Source organism: Quercus lobata, chromosome 3, assembly GCF_001633185.2.
Source record: "Quercus lobata isolate SW786 chromosome 3, ValleyOak3.0 Primary Assembly, whole genome shotgun sequence".
In the NCBI taxonomy this organism is placed as follows: domain Eukaryota; kingdom Viridiplantae; phylum Streptophyta; class Magnoliopsida; order Fagales; family Fagaceae; genus Quercus; species Quercus lobata.
Genome location: NC_044906.1, coordinates 8,871,438 through 8,892,648, shown reverse-complemented (window position 1 = coordinate 8,892,648; position 21,211 = coordinate 8,871,438). Strand labels below are relative to the sequence as shown.

General features: G+C 33.7%; 2 protein-coding genes and 1 long non-coding RNA gene across 4 annotated transcripts; 2 read left to right on the top strand and 1 right to left on the bottom strand.

The window, feature by feature from the left end:
- Window positions 1-4,955: 4,955 nt before the first annotated feature.
- LOC115979548 lies at window positions 4,956-8,196 on the bottom strand. Of its 2 annotated transcripts, none has more exons than XR_004089083.1 (4): window positions 7,859-8,196; window positions 6,634-6,846; window positions 6,175-6,217; window positions 4,956-5,046 (listed from the first exon to the last, which is right to left on the bottom strand). It is a non-coding gene; the product is annotated as an uncharacterized LOC115979548 (long non-coding RNA). The 2 variants fall into 2 exon arrangements; XR_004089082.1 differs by having other exon boundaries at window positions 6,634-6,802; window positions 7,859-8,189.
- Window positions 8,197-14,238: 6,042 nt separating this feature from the next.
- On the top strand, window positions 14,239-17,974 carry LOC115980247 (pentatricopeptide repeat-containing protein At1g71210, mitochondrial-like). Its single transcript, XM_031102522.1, is given in 5 exon segments — window positions 14,239-14,262; window positions 14,418-15,242; window positions 15,244-15,643; window positions 15,646-17,304; window positions 17,414-17,974. Coding segments are annotated over 4 exon segments (2,187 nt in total). The 3' UTR covers window positions 16,584-17,304; window positions 17,414-17,974.
- Window positions 17,765-21,005, top strand: LOC115980246 (probable amino acid permease 7). Its single transcript, XM_031102521.1, has 5 exons — window positions 17,765-17,892; window positions 20,361-20,392; window positions 20,571-20,623; window positions 20,720-20,776; window positions 20,862-21,005. Exons 1-5 carry the CDS (start codon window positions 17,765-17,767, stop codon window positions 21,003-21,005), a joined length of 414 nt encoding a protein of 137 aa, XP_030958381.1.
- Window positions 21,006-21,211: the final 206 nt, after the last annotated feature.

Below are 21,211 nucleotides of genomic sequence, written 5' to 3'. Positions count from 1 at the left end.
AAACACACCCCGAAAGAAAAGAAAAGAAATTTGATTACTGAAATGGAGGGCGGCAACAATCAAAATGGCTGAAACTCAAGCAAACTCATAAATTTTTGATATTTCATTTAAATAAATAAATAAAACCTTAGGCCAATTAATTTGCAAAGATGGAGAGGTCAGATGCCCCCTCCCACTTTTTTACTTTTTGAAGAAGCTGTGCCAAGGAGAATTCTTAAAGCAGTCCACCTTAAATAATAGAAACAAATGACATCTCATCTCCTTTATCCCACTACACTCATCAACCTTCTCTGTTCCACACTTCCTCCACTCCATGTGAATTAAAGATGAGAAATTATAAGCTTTGGTTATTTTCCATTTCTCTCAAACTTTCCACAAATATTGTATTAGTTTCGTTGATAAACAAGATTGGATTGAAGTTTCATAATTCAGGAACTCTTGCTGCTACAAAGTTTAGAGTCTTAGGAAGTCCCTTCACTACATATGGTCCATTAAAAGGAGCTCCCCTGTGTCATAACTGATCTGGGAATGTATAAGTACACATGCATCATGTGCTGATGTTTGACTTTTGACAACAGAGTCACAAGCAATTGAGCACTGGTTCAAGTTCCTCTTGTAATTTAATTTCAGTCTGCGCAGCCAAATTTTTTCAAACTATGTTGAAATAAATTCCTCTCTCTTTTAATTTGTTTCTTGCTCATCTTTAACAACCTTTTCTTTCTTCACATTCTTTTGGTTTGTTTACTTGCTTGTTTTGAAGAATAAAGAAAAAAAAAGGGATTAGATATCAAGATTATCTAAGGCATGGAGGAGGGGTTTAGAGAGGGAGAAAGGTAGGATTATACAGTCGATTTGAGACCTGAGTCTAAGTTTCTAAAAAAAAATGTACTGTGACAAAGAACTAAAAGAACTCAAATCCTTGTCCAAGATCAACATGAAGAATACAATCACAAAACCGTGGCAAGCGAAGTCAATTAGTAGTCTAGTACCCTGTTTTATAGGTAGTAAGTTGAGATTGAGAAAACACGGGTGCATATAATGCCTCCTCTGGGACAGTGGCACAAAACAACCAAAACAAGCAGGAATGCATGGACTCATTCCAAGAATCCAAGGAAACAACTAAACTATTCAAAGTCATATCATACATGGACCACTGTGCGCTCATATGCAATAGTACGATCGTAATAATTTAATAAGAAACGACATATCACCTATTCCTTCCCTTCTTGTATTACGAAAAGGGGAATAAGAAGTAATTTCTATATGAGTGTGTTCAATAGGCCACAACTAATTAATGCAACTAATGGTAACTGAAAGAAGACAAGGCACATGACACGGCATCCTAATGAACATAACCCAATGAATCTGCCAAAATAGCCACCTCCCAGTTCTTTAGTTGTCACCAAGTCTAAAGGCAACATCCATGTGCCATCTAATGAGTCCAGATCGCTAAAAAACACTTCTTCCTCCATCATTGCATAAGGACTTATGAATATGTAAATAATTAATGCAGCCTGAAATGGAAATCATTAGGAGGTAAAGACGTCGAAGAGGAAGATGAAGGTGAAGACGACGACGTATTGAGGTATCGGAAGCTGGAGTTGGAGTTGGCTACTAATCGAAGCACGCGCTTAGAGAGAGCCATGAATGTTTGATTTTCTTCAATGGTGACTCCAAGAATATTTTTTAGGGGGGTCATTCAAATTTGTGTTGAAGACGTTGATAAGGAGCTCTTAGTAAATAATTTTTTTTTTCATCTTGATTATTATGATAATATTGATGAGATCTTTCATAACCTATGATTCAAAGGAAGATTTTTTTAAGTCAACACGAGTTCTTTTAGATGATAAATCTTAGCTAGGAGATAAATCTTGTGGTATATGTGACTTCCTTATCAAAAATTTATTCATAGTATTAGCAAAAGAATTAAAGATAAATTATAAGTTCATTGGGCATATGTTTTCCTAGTATAATGAAGATATTAATTATTATTGCTAAGATTAAATCTTGTAAATTATCTATTCTGTATTCTCTATTACTATAATAAAGTTATTAGTTATTGTTGTTAAGTGAATTTTAATTATTATTACTTAGAATACTCTAATTCATTATTTAGTAGTTTTTGTTGTTACTATTTTCAATTCTTTTATTTAACCATTGAACTCAATTTTGACAACTTATAGGTCTTTGTAATTCATTAAGAAGAATTTTGTCGTGTTTTTTACATTACTCTATTAAGAATTTAACGCAACAATACAATCATTAAAAAAAGGTTTTCAGTCTTCATTGTCTCATGTCCCACTTTCACTATCTCACACTTAAATTTATTTTAGTGTTTACACTTTATAGCTCTTTTTCTGAGATTTAAGATCGACAAATTACTAATTTTTGTTGTTGGACTTGCTATTTTTTTTCTTGAGATTTTGTATCAAATTGTTTTGATGTTGGGTTTTTTCTTTTTGTTTAAAAAGGCCAAGATAAATTTTAGTATTGAATTGATTTGTTCTTTGGACTTAATTTAGGGTTCAAAATTTTATTCTAAGGTATTCAAAACAAAAATATTTTAAAATGTTATATGTAAAAAAAAAAAAAAAAAAAAAAAAAAGCCACAAGGCAGTGGGTTCATTTGAACCCCCTGAACACCATGTGGCGCCGCCATTGATTTTCTTCGAGCATGAGAAAAGCTTGTAGAGAAAGAAATGGAGGCTGTGTAGGAGTTTATATAGGTGAAGCAAAATAGAGAGTCAAATTGGGTCGGAATTGGAATTATTATTTTTTAATTGGAATTAATAAAAGAAAAAGAAAAATTGGCTGGCAGATTGAGATTTGAGAGAGAGAGAGAGAGAGGTGGCGACAAAAAACGTGGTTGAGAAAAGAAATGGGCATATCAGTTATTTATAATAATTGCCTAGTTGGATTAAAGTGTGCGTGTTTTTTTTTTTTTTTTTTTTTTTTTTTTTTAAATAAAATAATTGGATAAAAGTTGTTGTAGTGCGTGAAGAAGCAAATTTGTAATGCTGCAACTATCATAGTTATGGATGCTTGCCCAAAACGCCAAAGTTTCCTCTCTTTCTAGGTTCTACACTTCTTTTAGTTTTGAATTGTTTATTTAGATTTTTGTTGAATTTTTTTTTGTTAAAAATGTGCTAAAATATATTTGTATCTTGAAAAACTAAGAAAAAGAAAATATTGAGATTTTAAAAAATTGTACATTAAAAAAAAACAACAAAGCTTATAAATTAACATTTTCATTTATTTGAGGGACGAAAAAAGAAAAGAAAAAAGAAGAGAAACATTTTCATTTATTTGAGGGACAGCCAAAAAAATAAAAAAAAGAGTAACATAATGATTTAGGTTAAATTCAAGTGAGATCAGGCTGGAGTGTATTGGTTATTAAAGGCATGCATTCAACTCTCACCAATTTGACGAACCTGATCCAACTCAACACATTGGGTTGATTTTTCAATTTTTGTGGGCTGATAAAATGAGTTGGATCTCAAAATTGCTTTTTGAAACTTGGGGTTTAGGTTGAAATTTCAACTCAAGAAACTCCAACAAAATTTTCAAAATTTGACCACTTTCTAGAGATGTCCCACTTGCTAGAACCCTTTCACCGATCAATAAGGACACAACTTTTTTTCAAAATTATTAAAATTACTTATTGTGATTGGTGTATGATAAAAGTAGTATCAATGATAAGCTTAGGTAAAAGTATTATTATTACGGTCACAAGTCATGCCAAGAGTTATCTTCCTAGCATAACATTTCACAAATAACACAGCTCTGACTCTGATCAAGAGGCCTCTAGCAATTTACCCAACCATACTAAGCAGCAATAAAATTATTACAAAGTCGATCTTTTTTCACTATTCATATCATTCTGGAAACTCAAAACTCATTCAGATATGCTAGTCTCCCTAATTTGAAGACTAAAATGAAGTGGTGTACCTGTCTTTGGACGGGCCATTTAATCACCATCTAGCCAAACTTCAATCAATCACAAGTGTCAAGGAAGAAAACACAATTTATAGTGAATTTAACCACAACATTATTTGTTATAATTCAAAAATAGTATTAATTGAAACAAGGAGATGGGATTAACAAAATCGGACAATCCCAATTCCAGCAATAGGAATCCTTTCAGATATACATTGCAACTGTGATCAGCAGCATTACTTGGGTCGTCTTCAGTTAGGGTTTAAAATGTCATCCAAACTCTCTTTTATATAGATGCCCACTCCATTCACTTCCCTAGCCACAACAGATGCTTATCTGCTTGCACTCCTTTTAAACCTGCAAATTTGCAAATTTCAGGTTTTGTGATATGTGAATACACTTAATCAACTTACCAAAGTAAAAAGGAAAAAAACAAAACATAAAGCCAGAGGGGTTTATATAAAAGGGCTTAGAATCTTTGCCCTATTTCAGACTAAGTCCCAGGTTTTTAATTTTGTCAATTAAAGTCTCAAACTAATCAAACCATTTCAATTTGATGCGCATGTTCATCTCAGTTATCTAGTTCAATTATTCTAGACAGTAACAAAAGCAGTGAAAAACAAAAAACTATTGGTAAAGCTTTGTATTTCACTTATGCAGAGTTTAATATATGGTTAACTGTTTTTCTCCGCTTTATTATTGCTCAAAATAATGGAAATGAATAACCAAGATGGACCAAAACTTCAAAATTGAAACTCAAAAATAATGGAACTGAATAATGGAGATGGACAAAGGCTTTAAATTGAAATGATTTTTTAAAGTTGGGACTTTAATTGACATAATGAAAAACTCAGAACCTAATCTGAAACAGGGTATGAACTGTAGGCCTTTTTATGTGATTTCCCTCAAAGAGAGAGAGAGAGAGAGAGAGAGAGTAAACTTCAATAAAAGACCTATATCAGAAAGCATGCTGATAATTTATCTATGATTCCTATATTTTTATCAAATTTATGTCTTGCCTGTTCAGGTACTCCTCTCCTGTAGAATGAGCTGGTCTGTCAGTTCGAGGTTCAGGTTGAGGTTGAGGTTGGGGAAGAACACGACCATCATCTGGAAATGAAGAAACAAAGGGGAAACTGATTAAACACTGTATCTCATGTTTTTCTTTGATAGGTAAACACTATATTTCATGTTATCTGGAGTTTCAAATCACTTTGCAATATTTATAATTTCACGAACATAGAATGAATCAAATGTCAGTAGAAATCATGAATGAAAAGACCAAACATAGAAGCAGTAAAGCAGGTACCTCCTTAACAGTCATGCAGTGCATTTACTCATCCCAGCATGTTTTTATTTTCATATGGAACACATTGATGATCCATCGGTAGATCTAGAGGTATTGGAATCCACATGAATATAAAATTATTCGGTAATTTGTTTTTGTAAAATTTAAAATGAGATAATGTCTAGACACATTTGATGCCATATTTTCTTAATAAAGTATTTTGCCTTCAGATGCAAATAATAATAATATAAAAATTTAATAGTTTTACAAACACATCTACACCTCAATATTATATATTTATCTTCAGCTCTTCAATTTCCTTGAGTGAGGCACCTAAACTATATATTCCTGCAATTCTGCAGGTACTCCTTTGTATGTAATTGTACCATTCAAACGAAATACCTTCCACTCTAAAAACAAGAGTCAGAAATTTAATAAACAGTCATGAAAACTACATTATTTCAGGAAAATCACATTGCAGATATGACTGACAATTCTTCCAAAACTTCTAGAGAATTTGATTTAAACTTTTAGTGATCGAATAAAATATAATAACATCACAAGTAAATTTAATAAAAATTAACCATGCAATGGACTGCACAATATGGGTTCCATTCCAGCAATTTGGAATTCAAAATATACCTCTTCAAGACTCATTTTAATAAGCATGTATAACCCAAAAGTTAAATGAAGGATTTCTCCATATGCAACACCAAAATCTATGAACTTTGATAAAACTCCACAAGAAATGAATTCTCCACAACAGAACAACTTCATACAATCCATCGGAAATAGTCTAAGAGAGTGACAATTCTAGTACACAACCCCCTCTTCTTTTTATTATATTTTTATTACTCATCCCCCCCAAAAAAAAAAAGAAAAAAAAGTCTAGTACACAACCAAAGATTGCATAAAATTTTGCAACAGGCAAGAACACCATCAACTTTTACCTTTATTAACATGAGCAGGAGCCTGAGCCCACTCCAACAAAACCTGAAACAAGGAGTAATTATGTCAGATTACAATTTGATGAAGCAATAAAAACCATATAAATTTCATCACAAGTGCATTTTGAACTTCACAAAACTTTAAAAAATTGAAAGAAAGCACACTTCAACGAGAGTTAAATCTGAAGTTAAAATTAAAAACCTTTTGCACCAACCCTCAAGGGTTCATTACCACACTTGGACAAAGAAATTCTGATCGCTTCACAACGTTCAGTAACAATAACATACCCTCATTTTACATGAATTTTGGCTGAAATGAAGAAAGCTATATATTGATCTAAAGAATTTGCTACAAGGTTGTAATCCTAATATATATACACCATTATCTTCAAACTTAAAAGTAAAATGTGAAATGGAATTATTCATTGGGAAAACAAAGGGCAGAAGGTAAAGATATAACACCTCAAAACCAGTACAAACTGGCAATTCTGCTCGTTTGATCTGCTGATCGCTTGAAGAGTCCTTCTTGTTCAGGAACACCGAGTAACCAAGACAAGAATAATCGAAAGTGATTGACTGCGGCCCTCTTTGGAAGCTTCCAACTCAGTTTCCCAAAAAGTGTTTCTGGGCACTGGTCATGCACCTTAAATATCAGTACATTTCTTGTAAAAGTTCCTACCAATAAAGTCCACCGTTTGGAACCAAAATTATCAATAAAACTAGTACAATCAAATAACTAATACCATGTAACTTATATATAAATCCACAAAGTTAGATGTGAAGTTGTGAACAATGTAAACATTCTCTGGTAAAAAGTCCTAGCCTCAAAAACATGTTAAATCAAACAATACATTTTCACGAGCACCTCGGAAGAAATTCACAATTCTTCAATTTGCCTATTGATGATGCATGTAATATCAAATCATTCAGCTCTTTTAGCCGTTCAGTAAGTGTTGAAGTTTTCCATTATAAGGGTGGTAAATTTGAAGAAGCTTACAAATTTCACAACCTAATCATCAAATTGCTATGTACAAAGTAAAATACTTCCACAATGGTTCAGAAGGTCAAAACTTGAAGAAAAACAATCGGCCCCCCCCCCCCCCCCAAAATAAAGAAAAGCCCTGGCACAAAAGCATTTGATTTTAGCATAGTACACTAATTTTTTTTCCCAGTACTCTATTCCCTCAACATTTCCAGCCATTCTACATAAATTACAACATTGGAACCAAACTAGTGCCATTAATGCTCAAGTAACAGGATGTATTTTACATTATTTTTTTTAAAAAAAAAAAAACACAAAACGCAAAACTTTACATCAGCCCACCACATATAATACATCCAAAACCAGAAATCATCTTAAGCTACCCCTTAAGGATATCAAAATCATCACAACCAAACCCTATTTCACTGTTTGGTTTCTGGGAAAAATACCCAAGAAACAACAACAACAACAATCAAATCAAAATAACAACATCCACTCTTCCAATCCAAAAATGCAAAAAAAAAAAAAAAAAAAAAAAACCCCATCAAAATTCAGACTTGAGTAAGCAAACACAGCACAAAACAGAAAACCCAGAATTTTGCTTCAAATTTCCATGATTTTCTCGGCAAACCAAACAGACCCACAAGCATCATCATAAGAATCAAACAAAAAGAAACAGAAAAAGAAGATTATAGAGAGATTGACCTCGGTGGAGGGTTCTGGGGATGCCAACGCAAGTGGGGTTCTTGGATCTTCGCAGAAACGAGTAGTAGAGATATCCCTTGCATGACTTTACTTCGGATCCTTTCTTGCTGATGTTGTTGTTGTTGTTGTGATTAGGATTATGGAACCCTCCTTCTTCTCTGTCTTCTTTGTCCTCTGCCATTACTAACTACTACTCTGCAAAATCTTTCTTTCTTTGTCCCTAATGTATTATTATAGTAATAGGAATTCATTCATATCCCATGCAATACCTAAATTCTCTAATGGCTTAAATCTCACCAAATAACAATAAAAAGACTATTTTACCCTTAAAAAATTTCACATCCCGAAGGGAATGAATGATAGTAAACATAATTGCATACAAACCTTGATGTCATGTCATCACTTAGTAGCCAAAAAATTTATAAATATAAAATGTCAAAGCAAATAAAAGTCAACATGCATGAACATGCATAAATATAGAAATACAATGGAGTCCAAAGTGTAGATTCTGGTTCTGGTTTAGGATTAAGGTTCTAAAATGCATGTTTAGTAAAATTGTCAGTAATGGTTTATTTATTCAAAAAATAACATTTTACCATCCACAAGTTTCCATCTTCTCCCTAAAGGTCTAGAGAAACAACCAAGAGAGCAACATAATTTATAGAGGTACTCAAGGGCGGAGCCAGAAATTTTTGTTTGGGGGGCCGATTTGTGTTGCTAATTTATTAGTCTATACAAACTTTTATACACACACACAAACACATGTATTTATACACACACACAAAATTAAATGTTTCATAAAATTAAATTAATCTTTCACCATCTTCCATTGTGAAATATTTACAATTTTCATTTTCAATATAAGTTACCAAATTATCTACCGTTGTGAGTAAAAAAAATTCAAATTGAATTAATAAAGTGTTCAAAGACATAAATAATCCAAAATTTTAAAAAATACAAGAACACATTTTACCATAAAAAATGAATTTGAGAAACAATACATTCTCTATAACTACTAGACAAATTGGACAATTTTTTTTTTAAGAACATTATTGGACCAACTCAAATAGTTGGGGGGGCCAAGTCCCATTTGTAAAGGCTAATTATTAAAATACTAAATATTTCTATATAGTAAAAAAAAAATTTCAAAAATTTTGGGGGGGCCATGGCCCCCACCCTAACAGGTAGCTCCGCTTCTGGAGGTACTGATAGTATACCAATCTTAGAGGTTGGGCCTTGGTAAGATGGCAAGTGTCTTTCACCAAAAGCAATAGATTATAAATTCGAATCCGGAAATCAGCCTCATCAAAAGGATTGAGATTACAGTTCAACCTTTTTTTTTTTACAGTATATCAATCTTCATTACTAACATATTCACCCCTAATGTATAGGTTTCTAGAGTTGTATCATATTCCTGTAGGGGCTTCTTGGACTTAGTTTAATGAAAGTGAAATTAGGAACATCAGTCCTTATAGTTCGAATCTAAAGAAGTACAAATAATATGATTATTACATGCAAGTAGATCTTCATCTGCCTCGTTCATTGTTTCATTACAGCTTCGCACGTGATCAAAGGCTTCTCATTTATATTTTTATCTTGTTTTCAACATTACTACATATATAACAACAACAACCCATCAAGGGGAAAAAAAACAATTAAAAAAAAAGAAGAAGATATCTTTTCTAATTGGAAATTAAACCCAAGTCTTTTTTCTTAATCTGCCCGATCAACCTACAAATAAGTCAAAAATTGGATCACCTTAGTAAAAATTTACTCTTGATTATTATAAATTTCGTTTCTTTTTCCATGATTCTCAACAACTCAGAATAGCATAAACTCAAATCAAAATTCTAAAGATTTTTTTTTTTTTTTTTTGTGTATTATAATCCAACTAGTATGTAACCCGTGCTACCGCACGGGAATGGATATATTATTAATCATGAGTTTATTCATGTTTAAAAGGCTCAATTAAGTCTAAATTCATAGGATTTTAATAAAGGGAAAAATAGACCTAACCGTACCCATTCTTCTTGGACTTTGGGTTGCCTCAAAGGCTTGGCCTTTCCACCTACAAACCCAGAAATAAATAAAGAAACATTAACAAAGAGTGCAGTCAAGATCTCATAGGGAATCTATACTTGAAATAAATCAGTGATAAATGATATTAAAATCGAATCAACAGAGAGTCAAAGGAACCTACCCAATAATGGCTCTGGCGGTGCAACGGCAGAAGAAATATAGTTTCACAAAAGAGGGTAGAAATAGACCTTTGCAAGAGTTCTGCTATATGTATGGAGTGCCTCGTTCTTGTCCCCTATAGACAAATAGAAAAATAAAATAATACAATTTTACATTCCAAACAACAATCATAATTATAATAAGAAAAGGGTAATACAAATCAAATAGTTGGCGTGCAATACTCAATCCAGTTTGGAGTATTCATTAAATTAGAAAGTTAACATTGACAACCAAACTAGTAGATATGAAAATTTAAAGGAAAAAAAAAAAAAAAAGACACCAAAATCAAAAGGAATTAAAAAAAAAAAAAACTAAATAAAATTCAGAGAATGAATTGAAATAAGAAGAAGAAGAAGAAAAGAACATCACATAGGATGACAACCAAACCACGTTTAAGCAAAGAAAATTCCTTGTTTCTCGGCAATACCTTCAATGGCTGTCAACCCTAAGCTAAATGGGTTTCAAACGTCTTTGATCATGCCCTTTATTTCTTCGTCATTCAAGCTTAATCAAAACCAATAACCTAAAATAAAAAAACCTAAATCATATTTGATACCAATTTTTATTGTTTAAAGATACGTGTATCAATAGTGGTTCAGGCAATATATATTGGTGGTAAGATGGTGGGTTGAAGGTGGGAGATGGTCTAACATGGTGGTGGTCCTTAATCTCTCCTTCACAGTGCCTTACGACTCTCCCCCTCCCCCTGTCTCTTGTGAAATCAGTGATTTCATTGGGTATAAAAATAGCCTCTTTGGTTTTCACGTTTGACTGCAAAATCAAGAAAAACCTTACTCATCTATACAACATGTGGAGCTAAACTATGAAAAGAATTTTCAATGCCATTAATCATCAATCATCAGCATGACAAGAGTAAACCTTTATTGAAACCTTTTATTATTATTATTATTATTATTATTATTATTATTGCACCCAGTGGGTCTTGAACCCAAGACCTCACCCACCACTAAAAACTTATAAGGAGGGAGGTGCTAGGTGGTTAGAGAAGAATTCAAATATGCCCTTAAAGCAATTAAAGATTATTCTTCCTTTAAGTTTCTTCATAGCGGACCTTTAGTTGAGGAGGAATCTAGAGATATCAAATCATGACAGAAAAAGTAGGGAAATAGAACACTCATTTGTACAACATATGGAGCTAAACTTAGAAAACAATTTTCTACACCATAACAAACTACAACAAATAAACGGGGAAAAAGATGTCACATTTAGGCTTAGATGCAACTGAGCCATAAACTTGAAATTATATAATGCAAATCAGAATTTTACCAGTTAGAATATATATAACTCTTAATTCTTTTAATTGTCCAGCAAGTTTTAGCCCAATGGTAACTGCTCCATATATGCAGAGAAGGAAATGCCTGCAAATCGTTAAAGAAGCATGTAAAATAAATAGAACTTGAAAAACAATCTTAAAATAAAAATCAGAGAAGAACAAACAGATACAACATGTTGCCTTACATCTCAAATAAAGTTACAATAATTGATACAAAAATATAGAAGAAACATCAAGGAAACTTCTCACTGATTGACGCTATTTAAAACTTGGAACGAAAGTTAAGAAAATAGTTTGGAACTTCTCCACTACTGTGCCATGAATTTCAAAAGTTTTATATAGCATAGAAAGTATGTCTTCTTTTTCCTAATCACCTCACAATCTTGGACATGAGGATTAAATGGTCAAATTTCCAAACAGAAGAAAATTAAAACTTTGTTCAAAGGCCTATCTCATAACATTAGCTGTAGAGATAGATTTACTACCCCTCATTATCAACATCTTCTAAGAAGGAGGCACTAACTAAAATAATGAACTATTTTATGTAGCCAAAGAAGGCTATTTACCATAGCATATATCTAGAAAGTATAAACTCTGTTGCAAATTAGATATTACTCACCACAAAAGAAAAGCCATAAAGTAGCCAGTGTTTCTCTCCCATATACAATTATTCTGCACCAATGAAGAGCTAAGTAGAAATTGAAAGTAATATTTAACAATTAAAAAACAAACCATCTCACTACAAAAGATTAAAAAATAATAAACAAAATAGTTTGATATTTTACCATCCATTCACAATGATGGTCAAAGCGAGCAACACAACGATCACAAATGCTGCAATGCTTGGACTTGGTAGGTCTAAACCAAAGGAGGAAACAATCATTATTAAAAGAATTACATGAAAGTTTCCAAAGAAATCTCTACGACTCTCTCCCTCCCCCTGTCTCTTGTGAAATCAGTGATTTCATTGGGTATAAAAATAGCCTCTTTGGTTTTCACGTTTGACTGCAAAATCAAGAAAAAACTTAATTATCATAGTAACTCACTTGACCCGATACATAGAAGAAGTTTTAATGAATGGGCCCACATACATTTAGCCACATAGAGCAAAATTCAACTTCAATTTCAGATTCTAATTGAACAATTGGAAGGATAATTATGAACTGATCGCCACATAGATGTAGACACGTGGCACAAAATTAGAGTTCTAATTTGGAATTGCAATTTGAGTTTCTCTCTGCTTCACCTATTATTATATATATAGATTAGAAAAATAAGTGAAGATATTAGAAATTAGAAACAAATTGTTACGAAAGGGATTAATCACATATTATTTCATTGGAGAAAAGCCTCTTAATTTATACGCGAATGAGTAAAACTTAATTCAGAACCTTAAGTGCAATACATTAGGTTTCAAATTGAATACCAAACGCTACATAGGTTTGTGAGCTCTATTGAGTGTGTAATATAAGATCATGGCAAGTGTCTTCACAAATCTGTTGAGTCTCTAGATCTAATTGATATAGCCTATCCAAGAAATGATATTAGAAGGGAAATAGCTCAATCATATAAATTTTTTTAAAGGTTCATTTAATGAATATAGTATTATAGTATAGATAACCGTTTAATAGTCAAGACTATTGGACTTGTTTACTAAGTGAGCGTTTGGGTAGAGCTGAAACTTGCGTTTCAGCTCTACGTTTTCATGCCTTTTTTTTTTTTTTTTTTTCTCTGCACGTGAACAGTAAAAGTACTGTGCAGAGGACAAAAAATACTATTCACACACTGTTCATGTACTGTTTACGCACTATTCATGGGTCCCACGATACTATTTACACATTTAAAAATTATTTTGTTACAGTGTTTTCAGTTTTCAGTTTTCAGTTTCAGCAACAATAAGCTCAATCCAAACGGACCCTAAGAGTCTCTTTAGGTTAGTTGTTTTTAAAGGTGCGTTTTTCAAAAATAAAAATTTTAAAATGTGTTTTTTAAAATTCAATTTTGGAAATCACAGTTACGTATTTGGTGAAATTGGTGAAAAAGTGTTGTTTTTGTACCTTCGTCATTTGAACAATTATAGTCTAAAATTGATATTTTTCTTGCAAATTACCATAAAGCCCTTATTGTACTCTCATTTTCTTTGAGACCCATAATAATAATAATAAAAGAATTAAAAATGAAATATTCATCACTACTCGGTCAAAATATAAAATAAAATGAACACAGTACTTTCCCTTTCCCAATTAATATCAATCAAAAATAACAAAATTGAAAAATAAAAGCAAAGCGATATTCAACAACCTCCATGGTTACAATAAGGATACGGTTGAGGTGGGCTAATTCTTCTTAAGAGTAAAGTCACTTTCTATCCTGACAAGTTAAATCTCGTGCTAGATGGTGCATTACTCGAATCCAATCACTAAGGGGCCGTTTAGATTGAGGGGGGAAAGAGGTGGAGTAGAGTAGAGTTTGATGAAAATAGGCTAATTTTGAGCTAACTCTACTCTACTTCCCCTCAATCTGAACGGATCATAATGCGAGGCAAACAATTTACTTGACCACTAGACTCTCATTGGGGTTATTTTTAACTCCCTTGAGGTTTGAGAAAGTGACACTCCAACCCAAACTTGAAGGGAAAAAACACTTTCCCCTCTTGACATTTGATGAACCAAATTTTGTTAAATTAATACTATTAAAAATGTTGTGTGCTAAATTGCCTTTTGTTTTAAAAAAATTATCCTCCATTTTAGAATTAAAATTCATTGTTTTAAAATTATAATTAAAGTATATTTAAGAAATATTTAGTATGAATTTTGCTTATTATTATGTTTTATTTTTTCAACAAATTATGGAGAGATTTGATATTGCAACTGTTTTGATACTTGATAATTTTTTTTTTTCTAAATTTATAAGTTATTTTTAATTAACCATTATTAAACTTCAGTAAAGAGATTCTTATAAAAATTAAAAATATTTTATTACCAATATAAACAAAATGGGTAGCATTAATTTCTTTCAAACCTCAAGCACATACTCTCCTCCCTCAAATTCTTCGACTGGGCCGGCCGCCAACCCGGTTTCCACCACACTCGGGCCACCTTCCACGCCATTTTCAAGATCCTCTTCAAAGCCCAACTCATGTCTCTCTTGTTAGACTTTCTAGATGACTACATGAAGCAGCGCTACTTGCATAAGGTTCGTTTCTATGACACACTCGTTATGGGATACGCTGTTGCTGGTAAGCCTCAAGTTGCACTCCAAATGTTTGGTAGAATGCGCTTTGAAGGTCTTGACTTGGATCCCTTTGCTTATCATGTCTTGTTGAATTCTTTGGTCGAGGAGAGCTGTTTTGATGCCTTTCACGTCATTTTAAACCAGATTCTATTGCGGGGTTTTCAGACTGACTTTACAAATGCCATTGTTGTTAGGAGTTTTTGTAAGCAGAAGTTGTTCCATGACGCTGAGCTTTACTTGCGAGGCTTGTTGACCCAAGGGAGGGAATTGCACGGCCACGTTGTCACTGTGCTTGTTGATGCTCTTTGTAAGACTAAACAATTCCAGAAAGCTGGGAAGTTGGTGCAGGAGTTTCGGGACTCTGGCTTGGTGCCAATGGAGGATGCTTATGGGGTTTGGATTAGGGATCTTGTTCAGGCCGGGCAGTTGGATGGAGCTCTGGATTTCTTGCGCACTAAGAAGTCGTTGGAAGGGTATGTTCCCGATGTGTTTCGATACAATGTTTTGATATGTAGTCTTTTGAGGGAGAATCGACTTGAGGAGTTGTGTGATTTGTTAATGGAGATGAAGGAGGGTCAGATATCCCCTGATGTGGTCACCATGAATGCTGCATTGTGCTTTTTTTTGTAAAGCCGGGATGGTGGATGTTGCGCTTGAGTTGTACAATTTGAGGTCTGAATTTGGGCTCTCTCCTAATAGCATGGCCTATAAATATTTAATCAATACTCTCTGTGGTGATGGAAGCATCGATGAAGCTTATCGTGTGTTGAAGAATTCTATTGAACAAGGTTATTTCCCCCGTGGAAGAACATTTTCTATACTTGCAGATGCTTTCTGCAGAGAGGAAAAGCCTGATAAGATGAAGGAGTTGGTCATTGTTGCCTTGGAGAGGAATTTTATGCCAACTACTTTCTCGTATGACAAGTTTATATCTGCTCTGTGTAGGGCTAGGAGGGTAGAGATTGGGTATTTGATACATGGAGAACTTGACAGAATAAATAAAGTTACTAAAAAAACTACTTGCTTAACTTGATACATGGTTTCAACGAGTTGAACAGGGGAGATATTGCAGCCAGACTTCTTATTGAGATGCAAGCAAAGGGTCACACCCCAACTCGTGCCTTGTTCAGAGCTGTTATTTGTTGTTTATGTGATATGGAATACCCAGAAAACCAATTTTTCAAATTGTTGGAGATGCAGTTATCTCGTCATGAACCCAATTTTCACATTTACAACTTCTTCATTGATGGAGCTGGGCATGCCAAAAAACCTGACCTGGCTAGAGAAGTATTTGAGATGATGAGGAGAAGTGGGATTGAGCCCACTCTGAGTTCTGACATTCTTATGTTGCAGAGTTATTTAAAGAGCAAAAGAATTTCCAATGCTTTGAATTTCTTTAGTGATATACGCCAGAGAAGAAAGATTAATAGTAAACTATATAATACCATTATTGTTGGCCTCTGCAAAGTCAACAAGGTTGATATTGCATTGGAGTTTTTGAGAGAAAGCAGGAATAATGGAGTGGTTCCAGGTACTGTTTGTTACGAGGTTCTCATACAGATGCTGTGCTCAAACAAAAGATATGGTATGGTGATAAATCTTATTAATGACTTGGAGAAAACAGGGCATCACGTAACATCCTTTATAGGTAACATACTTTTGCTGCATTCTTTGAAGGCTCGAGAGCTATATGACACTTGGGTTAATTTGAAAGGGGTGCAGAATGATAAATCTTCTGATAGTTCATTGCTTGGCCTGCTCATTGGCGCATTTTCTGGTCATGTTAGAGTGACTCAACATGTCAAGGACTTGGAAGAAGTGATTGAAGAGTGCTTCCCACTTGACATCTATACATATAATATTTTGTTGAGAAGACTCAGCATGAGCAAGATGGATCTTGCTTGTGAGTTGTTCAATCGGATGTGTCAAAGAGGGTATGAACCTAATCGATGGACTTAAGACATCCTAGTATATGGATTTACCTAATCGATGGACTTATGACATCCTAGTACATGGATTTTTTAAACATTGGAGGAAAGCTGAGGCTAGGAGATGGGCAGAAGAGATGTTCCAGAAAGGGTTTGATCTGACTGAGCATACTCAACTATACATCTAATGGAATCAGTGGTCTAGTTTCCCACAGCTACTTGATTTAAACATCAACAAAGTTTATACAATTTTGGTGAGAAATAAAACATTCCATGCCTTATTTTGATGCAATGGTATATTAGCTTTAAATATATGTGTATTTATTTCATCAGCTATTATTGCAGTGAAAGAATAGGATGTATTTTTCATTTTTATTTTTCATATGGAGGCACTGGGTAAAGATATATGCTTTATATCATTACCTTTCATTACATTAATTGGACAAGGAAGTTCTCTATGTGATGCAGTATGCTTTGATCAGTAGAGATTACCAAAAATTTGTGGGGTTTGGCATTTGGTTTGTTAACAGCCTGTTCTGGGGATTTACAAAATTGGAATGTCTCAGTTAAGTAGGCTAAATAGTTTAGGCTCAATTTTGCAGATGTTGTTCTATCTAGGATTCCTAATTATGAAGATTACGACTCCAGATGAAGTTTTTAATGTTTCCTAATTTGGGTGGAAATGTGAGATGATATGTCGGTGGTAAGGTAGTTGAGAAGATTTTGGATTCAGAAATCTAACTTTTCTAAGTGTGAGTTTCTGTTATTCTGTTTTAGTACAAGGTTTTATTATATTTAGCTGAATATACATTTGGTAGTCAAACAAATTCATTGAGAAATTGAATAAATTATTGGTTTCAGTTGTTTTCAAGTATTGAAATTTAGTTTGCTGCTGGATGAATTCCCGTCAGTTTGTCAGAGGCAGAATAGTGCAGAAAACCAAGCTACAGTGCACTGGCAACCACCACAGGGGGATTTTTGAAACTGAATGTTGATTGGCGCAATTTTTCAGAAGTTGGGAGCTGTGGGAGTGGCTACCATTATCTGGAATTCAATTGGTCTACCAATGGTAGTGCTACGCAAAAAAATTAGGCGAGTTAAAGATCGTCTTGAAGCTGAACTGGTCAGGGCTTGCATTTTGCTTATGAAGTTGGGTTTCGAAGGCCTATTCTAGAAGGTGGTTTGGCTACAGCCATCTAGTCCATGATCCATATGGATATGGATCAAGCATTGTTAGGAAACATCATTGAGTTGGCAATATCATTACCTAACAGCTTTGAACACTTTGAAGTTTCTGTTGTACAAAGAGAAGCTAACATTGTAGTTCATAGAGTGGCTAGGTATTCCCAATATGTGACGGATTTGATAGTGTGGATGGAAGAAGCTCCATTTTTTGTCCAAACAACAACTTATCCTTGATGTAACGGTTTAATATTATTTGCAATAAAATATATGTTTTCCCTTCATAAAAAGAAATAGGAAAGGTAAGTTATTTATTCATTATCTTGAATTACCAATTTCATTTGGCATATAATATAATGGAAACGATTGTTTCTTAATTTTTGCTTAAAAAAGCACAGCAATCAATCACTCCAATAATTGTAATTGATTGCCATCATGTGGCTAAGATCAACGATGGTGATAATAATGGTGACGATGAAGAAAGGAATCATCTTATTGTAGTTTCTCTTAATAAGTTTGCCTCTGTTGCATTAATAATAATAAAAAGTATGTTGTGCATTGCATGGGGTATACGCTAGTTTTAGTAGTATCGGACCCTTGAGTTCTTTCTATAGGAGGGTGAGAAAATTGATGTACGTCCTGCCAATTGGCAGAAAGCTTGTTTTGTGCCAACAAAGTCAGATGCCCTTGTGATTGGATTTTGAAAATGGTTAAACAAGTGTTGTGAGGGTCAAGTTGATTGGAGAGGCAAGTATAGGGGGGTTCTTCCCCCAACTCCTAGAGAGCAGATGGTGGACAGGTAATTCATACAACTACCAATGTGACTTTGAGCTCTGATTTGATTAAAAATTTTGACTCTCTGGGAATTAGTAACATTTTTGAGAATGTTTTACAAGAGCACGGTAGATCTTTAAACATGTTTCTTGTTGCAACAATGAAACTGTGATCCTTCAATCTGCAAGATTTCGTGTGCATACTTACATCAACAACTTACACAGTTATACATTTCATAATACCTTTAAACTTCTTTTCTTTTTCTGTATGTGGGAAGCCAAGGACAATGGAAATTATGGTGTAGTTTGAGACCTTTTAGAAGACTTAGAAAGTTAGTAATCTGAACAATACATGCACATTCCTCCTTTTACGTGGTGGTACTTAGAACTAGTTGTCTCAGTTATGAGAGTTGGTTCATAGAAAATATGTTTCACAATCTTTTCCAGGTACTGGTCCCACGTGATAAATTGCTGAAAGTAGCAGTTTTGCATACAAAGGTAATAATGTACTTGAAGTTGTCCTCCAAGTTGTCTCTATTGTTTAAATGAGATGAAATATGGACTAGAATCTTAACGAACTTCTAAAAATGTCTTATCGCCACTGCCAAAATGCTAACCAAAGTAGCCTTTGTACTAATCAAAGAAAATTTGGAAAACTAAAGCAGACCTCTTTAAGTGACAAGTCTTTAAGAACAATTGATTGAATTGTAGTAACTGCTTGAGCTATTAAGCAGTACTAATATCATGAGCTCAAAGGCGAACTAGTTCACAGTTCAATTCAGTTCACTTGGTTAAAAGCCCTTTAAGGGTGACTCCAATGGAGATTGGATTGTGAAGCTAAGCTCTCTTAAAAAACAGCTAATTCTCTTGTTCAAGATGACAAAGCAAGCTTCATATGTTATATGTATTCTAGTTAATCTTTGATTGAATTTTTTTATGTGAACTTTTGGACAGAGCAGTTCCAATATAAAAAGCTCCGATTCATATTCAATCTTTAAGAGATTCTCTACAAATTCCATTGAGGAAAATATAAATTTTGGTTTCCTGGATTCAGCAATCTGGTCTAAGTTACTTAAACTGATTAGTATCTTTACCACCGAATTTATTTAGTGATTTAATGATTCTGACTTCTGAATTTGCTTCGTAAATTGGGACTTATTGACCATAATCAGGACACATGTATGGTAAAATATAAATTAAAATAACTGTTTCTGTATTAAAAGGAGTAGCTCGTACAGGTAATTCCTTGGAAATAATGTATGATTAAGAGACCACTAATAATAAAATGCACACACACAAAACCATTGCCATGGCCAACCGTGAAATCTAAACTACTAAATCCTAACTGCTGCTTTTATCAGTATCCTTTGAGTTGTCCTAATTCTCTTTTGATTTCTTCATCATCACAGTCGGACTACAATTTAGTTTTTTCTTTTCCACTTTCTTTGTGTTTCTTCTTTCTTTGCCTTTCTTCCCTAACAGTTTCCAAAGCTTGAATCAGGCTTCCCAAGCATGTATCAGCATCACCTTCTTCAGTCTTGGGCATCAAATTTACAGCAACATTTGCAGGAATCATGTTCACCACTTCCAACAAGTGGCTGATCTTTTCAAATAGTGTCATCAAATTTTCAATAACAGCTGTCTTGTTTTCCATATATGATAGATATGTCAGTCAGCTCATTGGAGCTGTGTCCAGTATCTGGTTACTAGTACTACTCATTGGCCTGGAGTGTGGCACAGCTTGGGTGGATTGCAGTTCCTTTTGCCATTTTCTTTTCTTTAATCACTCATATTTCCACATTATTTCTTTGAAATTTCTATTGATCTCCTGATCCTGAATGTGGACCTGGCAGAAATCACTCCTCCCTTGGTGCTGTGAGTTCAGGTAAGATAAAAAGGTGGCTCCTTTTTAGACCCCATTGTTTAATTTGATAATAGTACCCAAGACAGGAATTCTCTCTCTCTCTTTTTTTTTTTTTTTTTTTTTTTTTTTTTTTTTTTTTTCATGATGAAATAAAAGGTCATTTGATTACCCATAAGGTAAGCTTTAACTTCTAGTGCAGTAGATGTTACGGGCATCATTGGAGGAATCTCAACTTCGAGTGCAGCTGATAAAGTATGATTGGTGTCTCAAGCTCTTGGAGATGTTGCATTTTCCTATTCATTCTATTTTTCTTGAGATACTGGTTTGATACCTTAAAGTCTCATATAGGTGAAATCTGTTTTGAAACACCATTTCATATATGTATTTAGAAGAGTAAAGAGGATGGTAAAAATCTTGAAACAGCATTACTTATATGTACTTAAAAGGGTATTGAGGCTACTATAAATGATATATTTTGCAAAATATGTAGGATAGTTTGAAGTCACCTCCTCCAGAAAGCCAGACCATGAAGAAGGTCTTGACAATAGCAATTATAGTTACGACCCTCTTCTACCTCTGCTGTGGAGGCTTTAAGTATGCAGCCTTTGGGAATTTACACCAGGGAACCCCTTGATAGGGTTTGGATTCTATGAACCATATTGGCTCAATGGCTTTGCTAATGCTTGCACCGTGCCTCATCAGATAAATCTTCATTATGCTACATTTCTCACATTTAAATATTCTAATTCTTGCTACCTCTACATTTACCATTACAAGCAATAGGCCTTTGTTATGTTTCTATCAGTGGCCAATACTATAATTGTTGTTATTCTATAAATA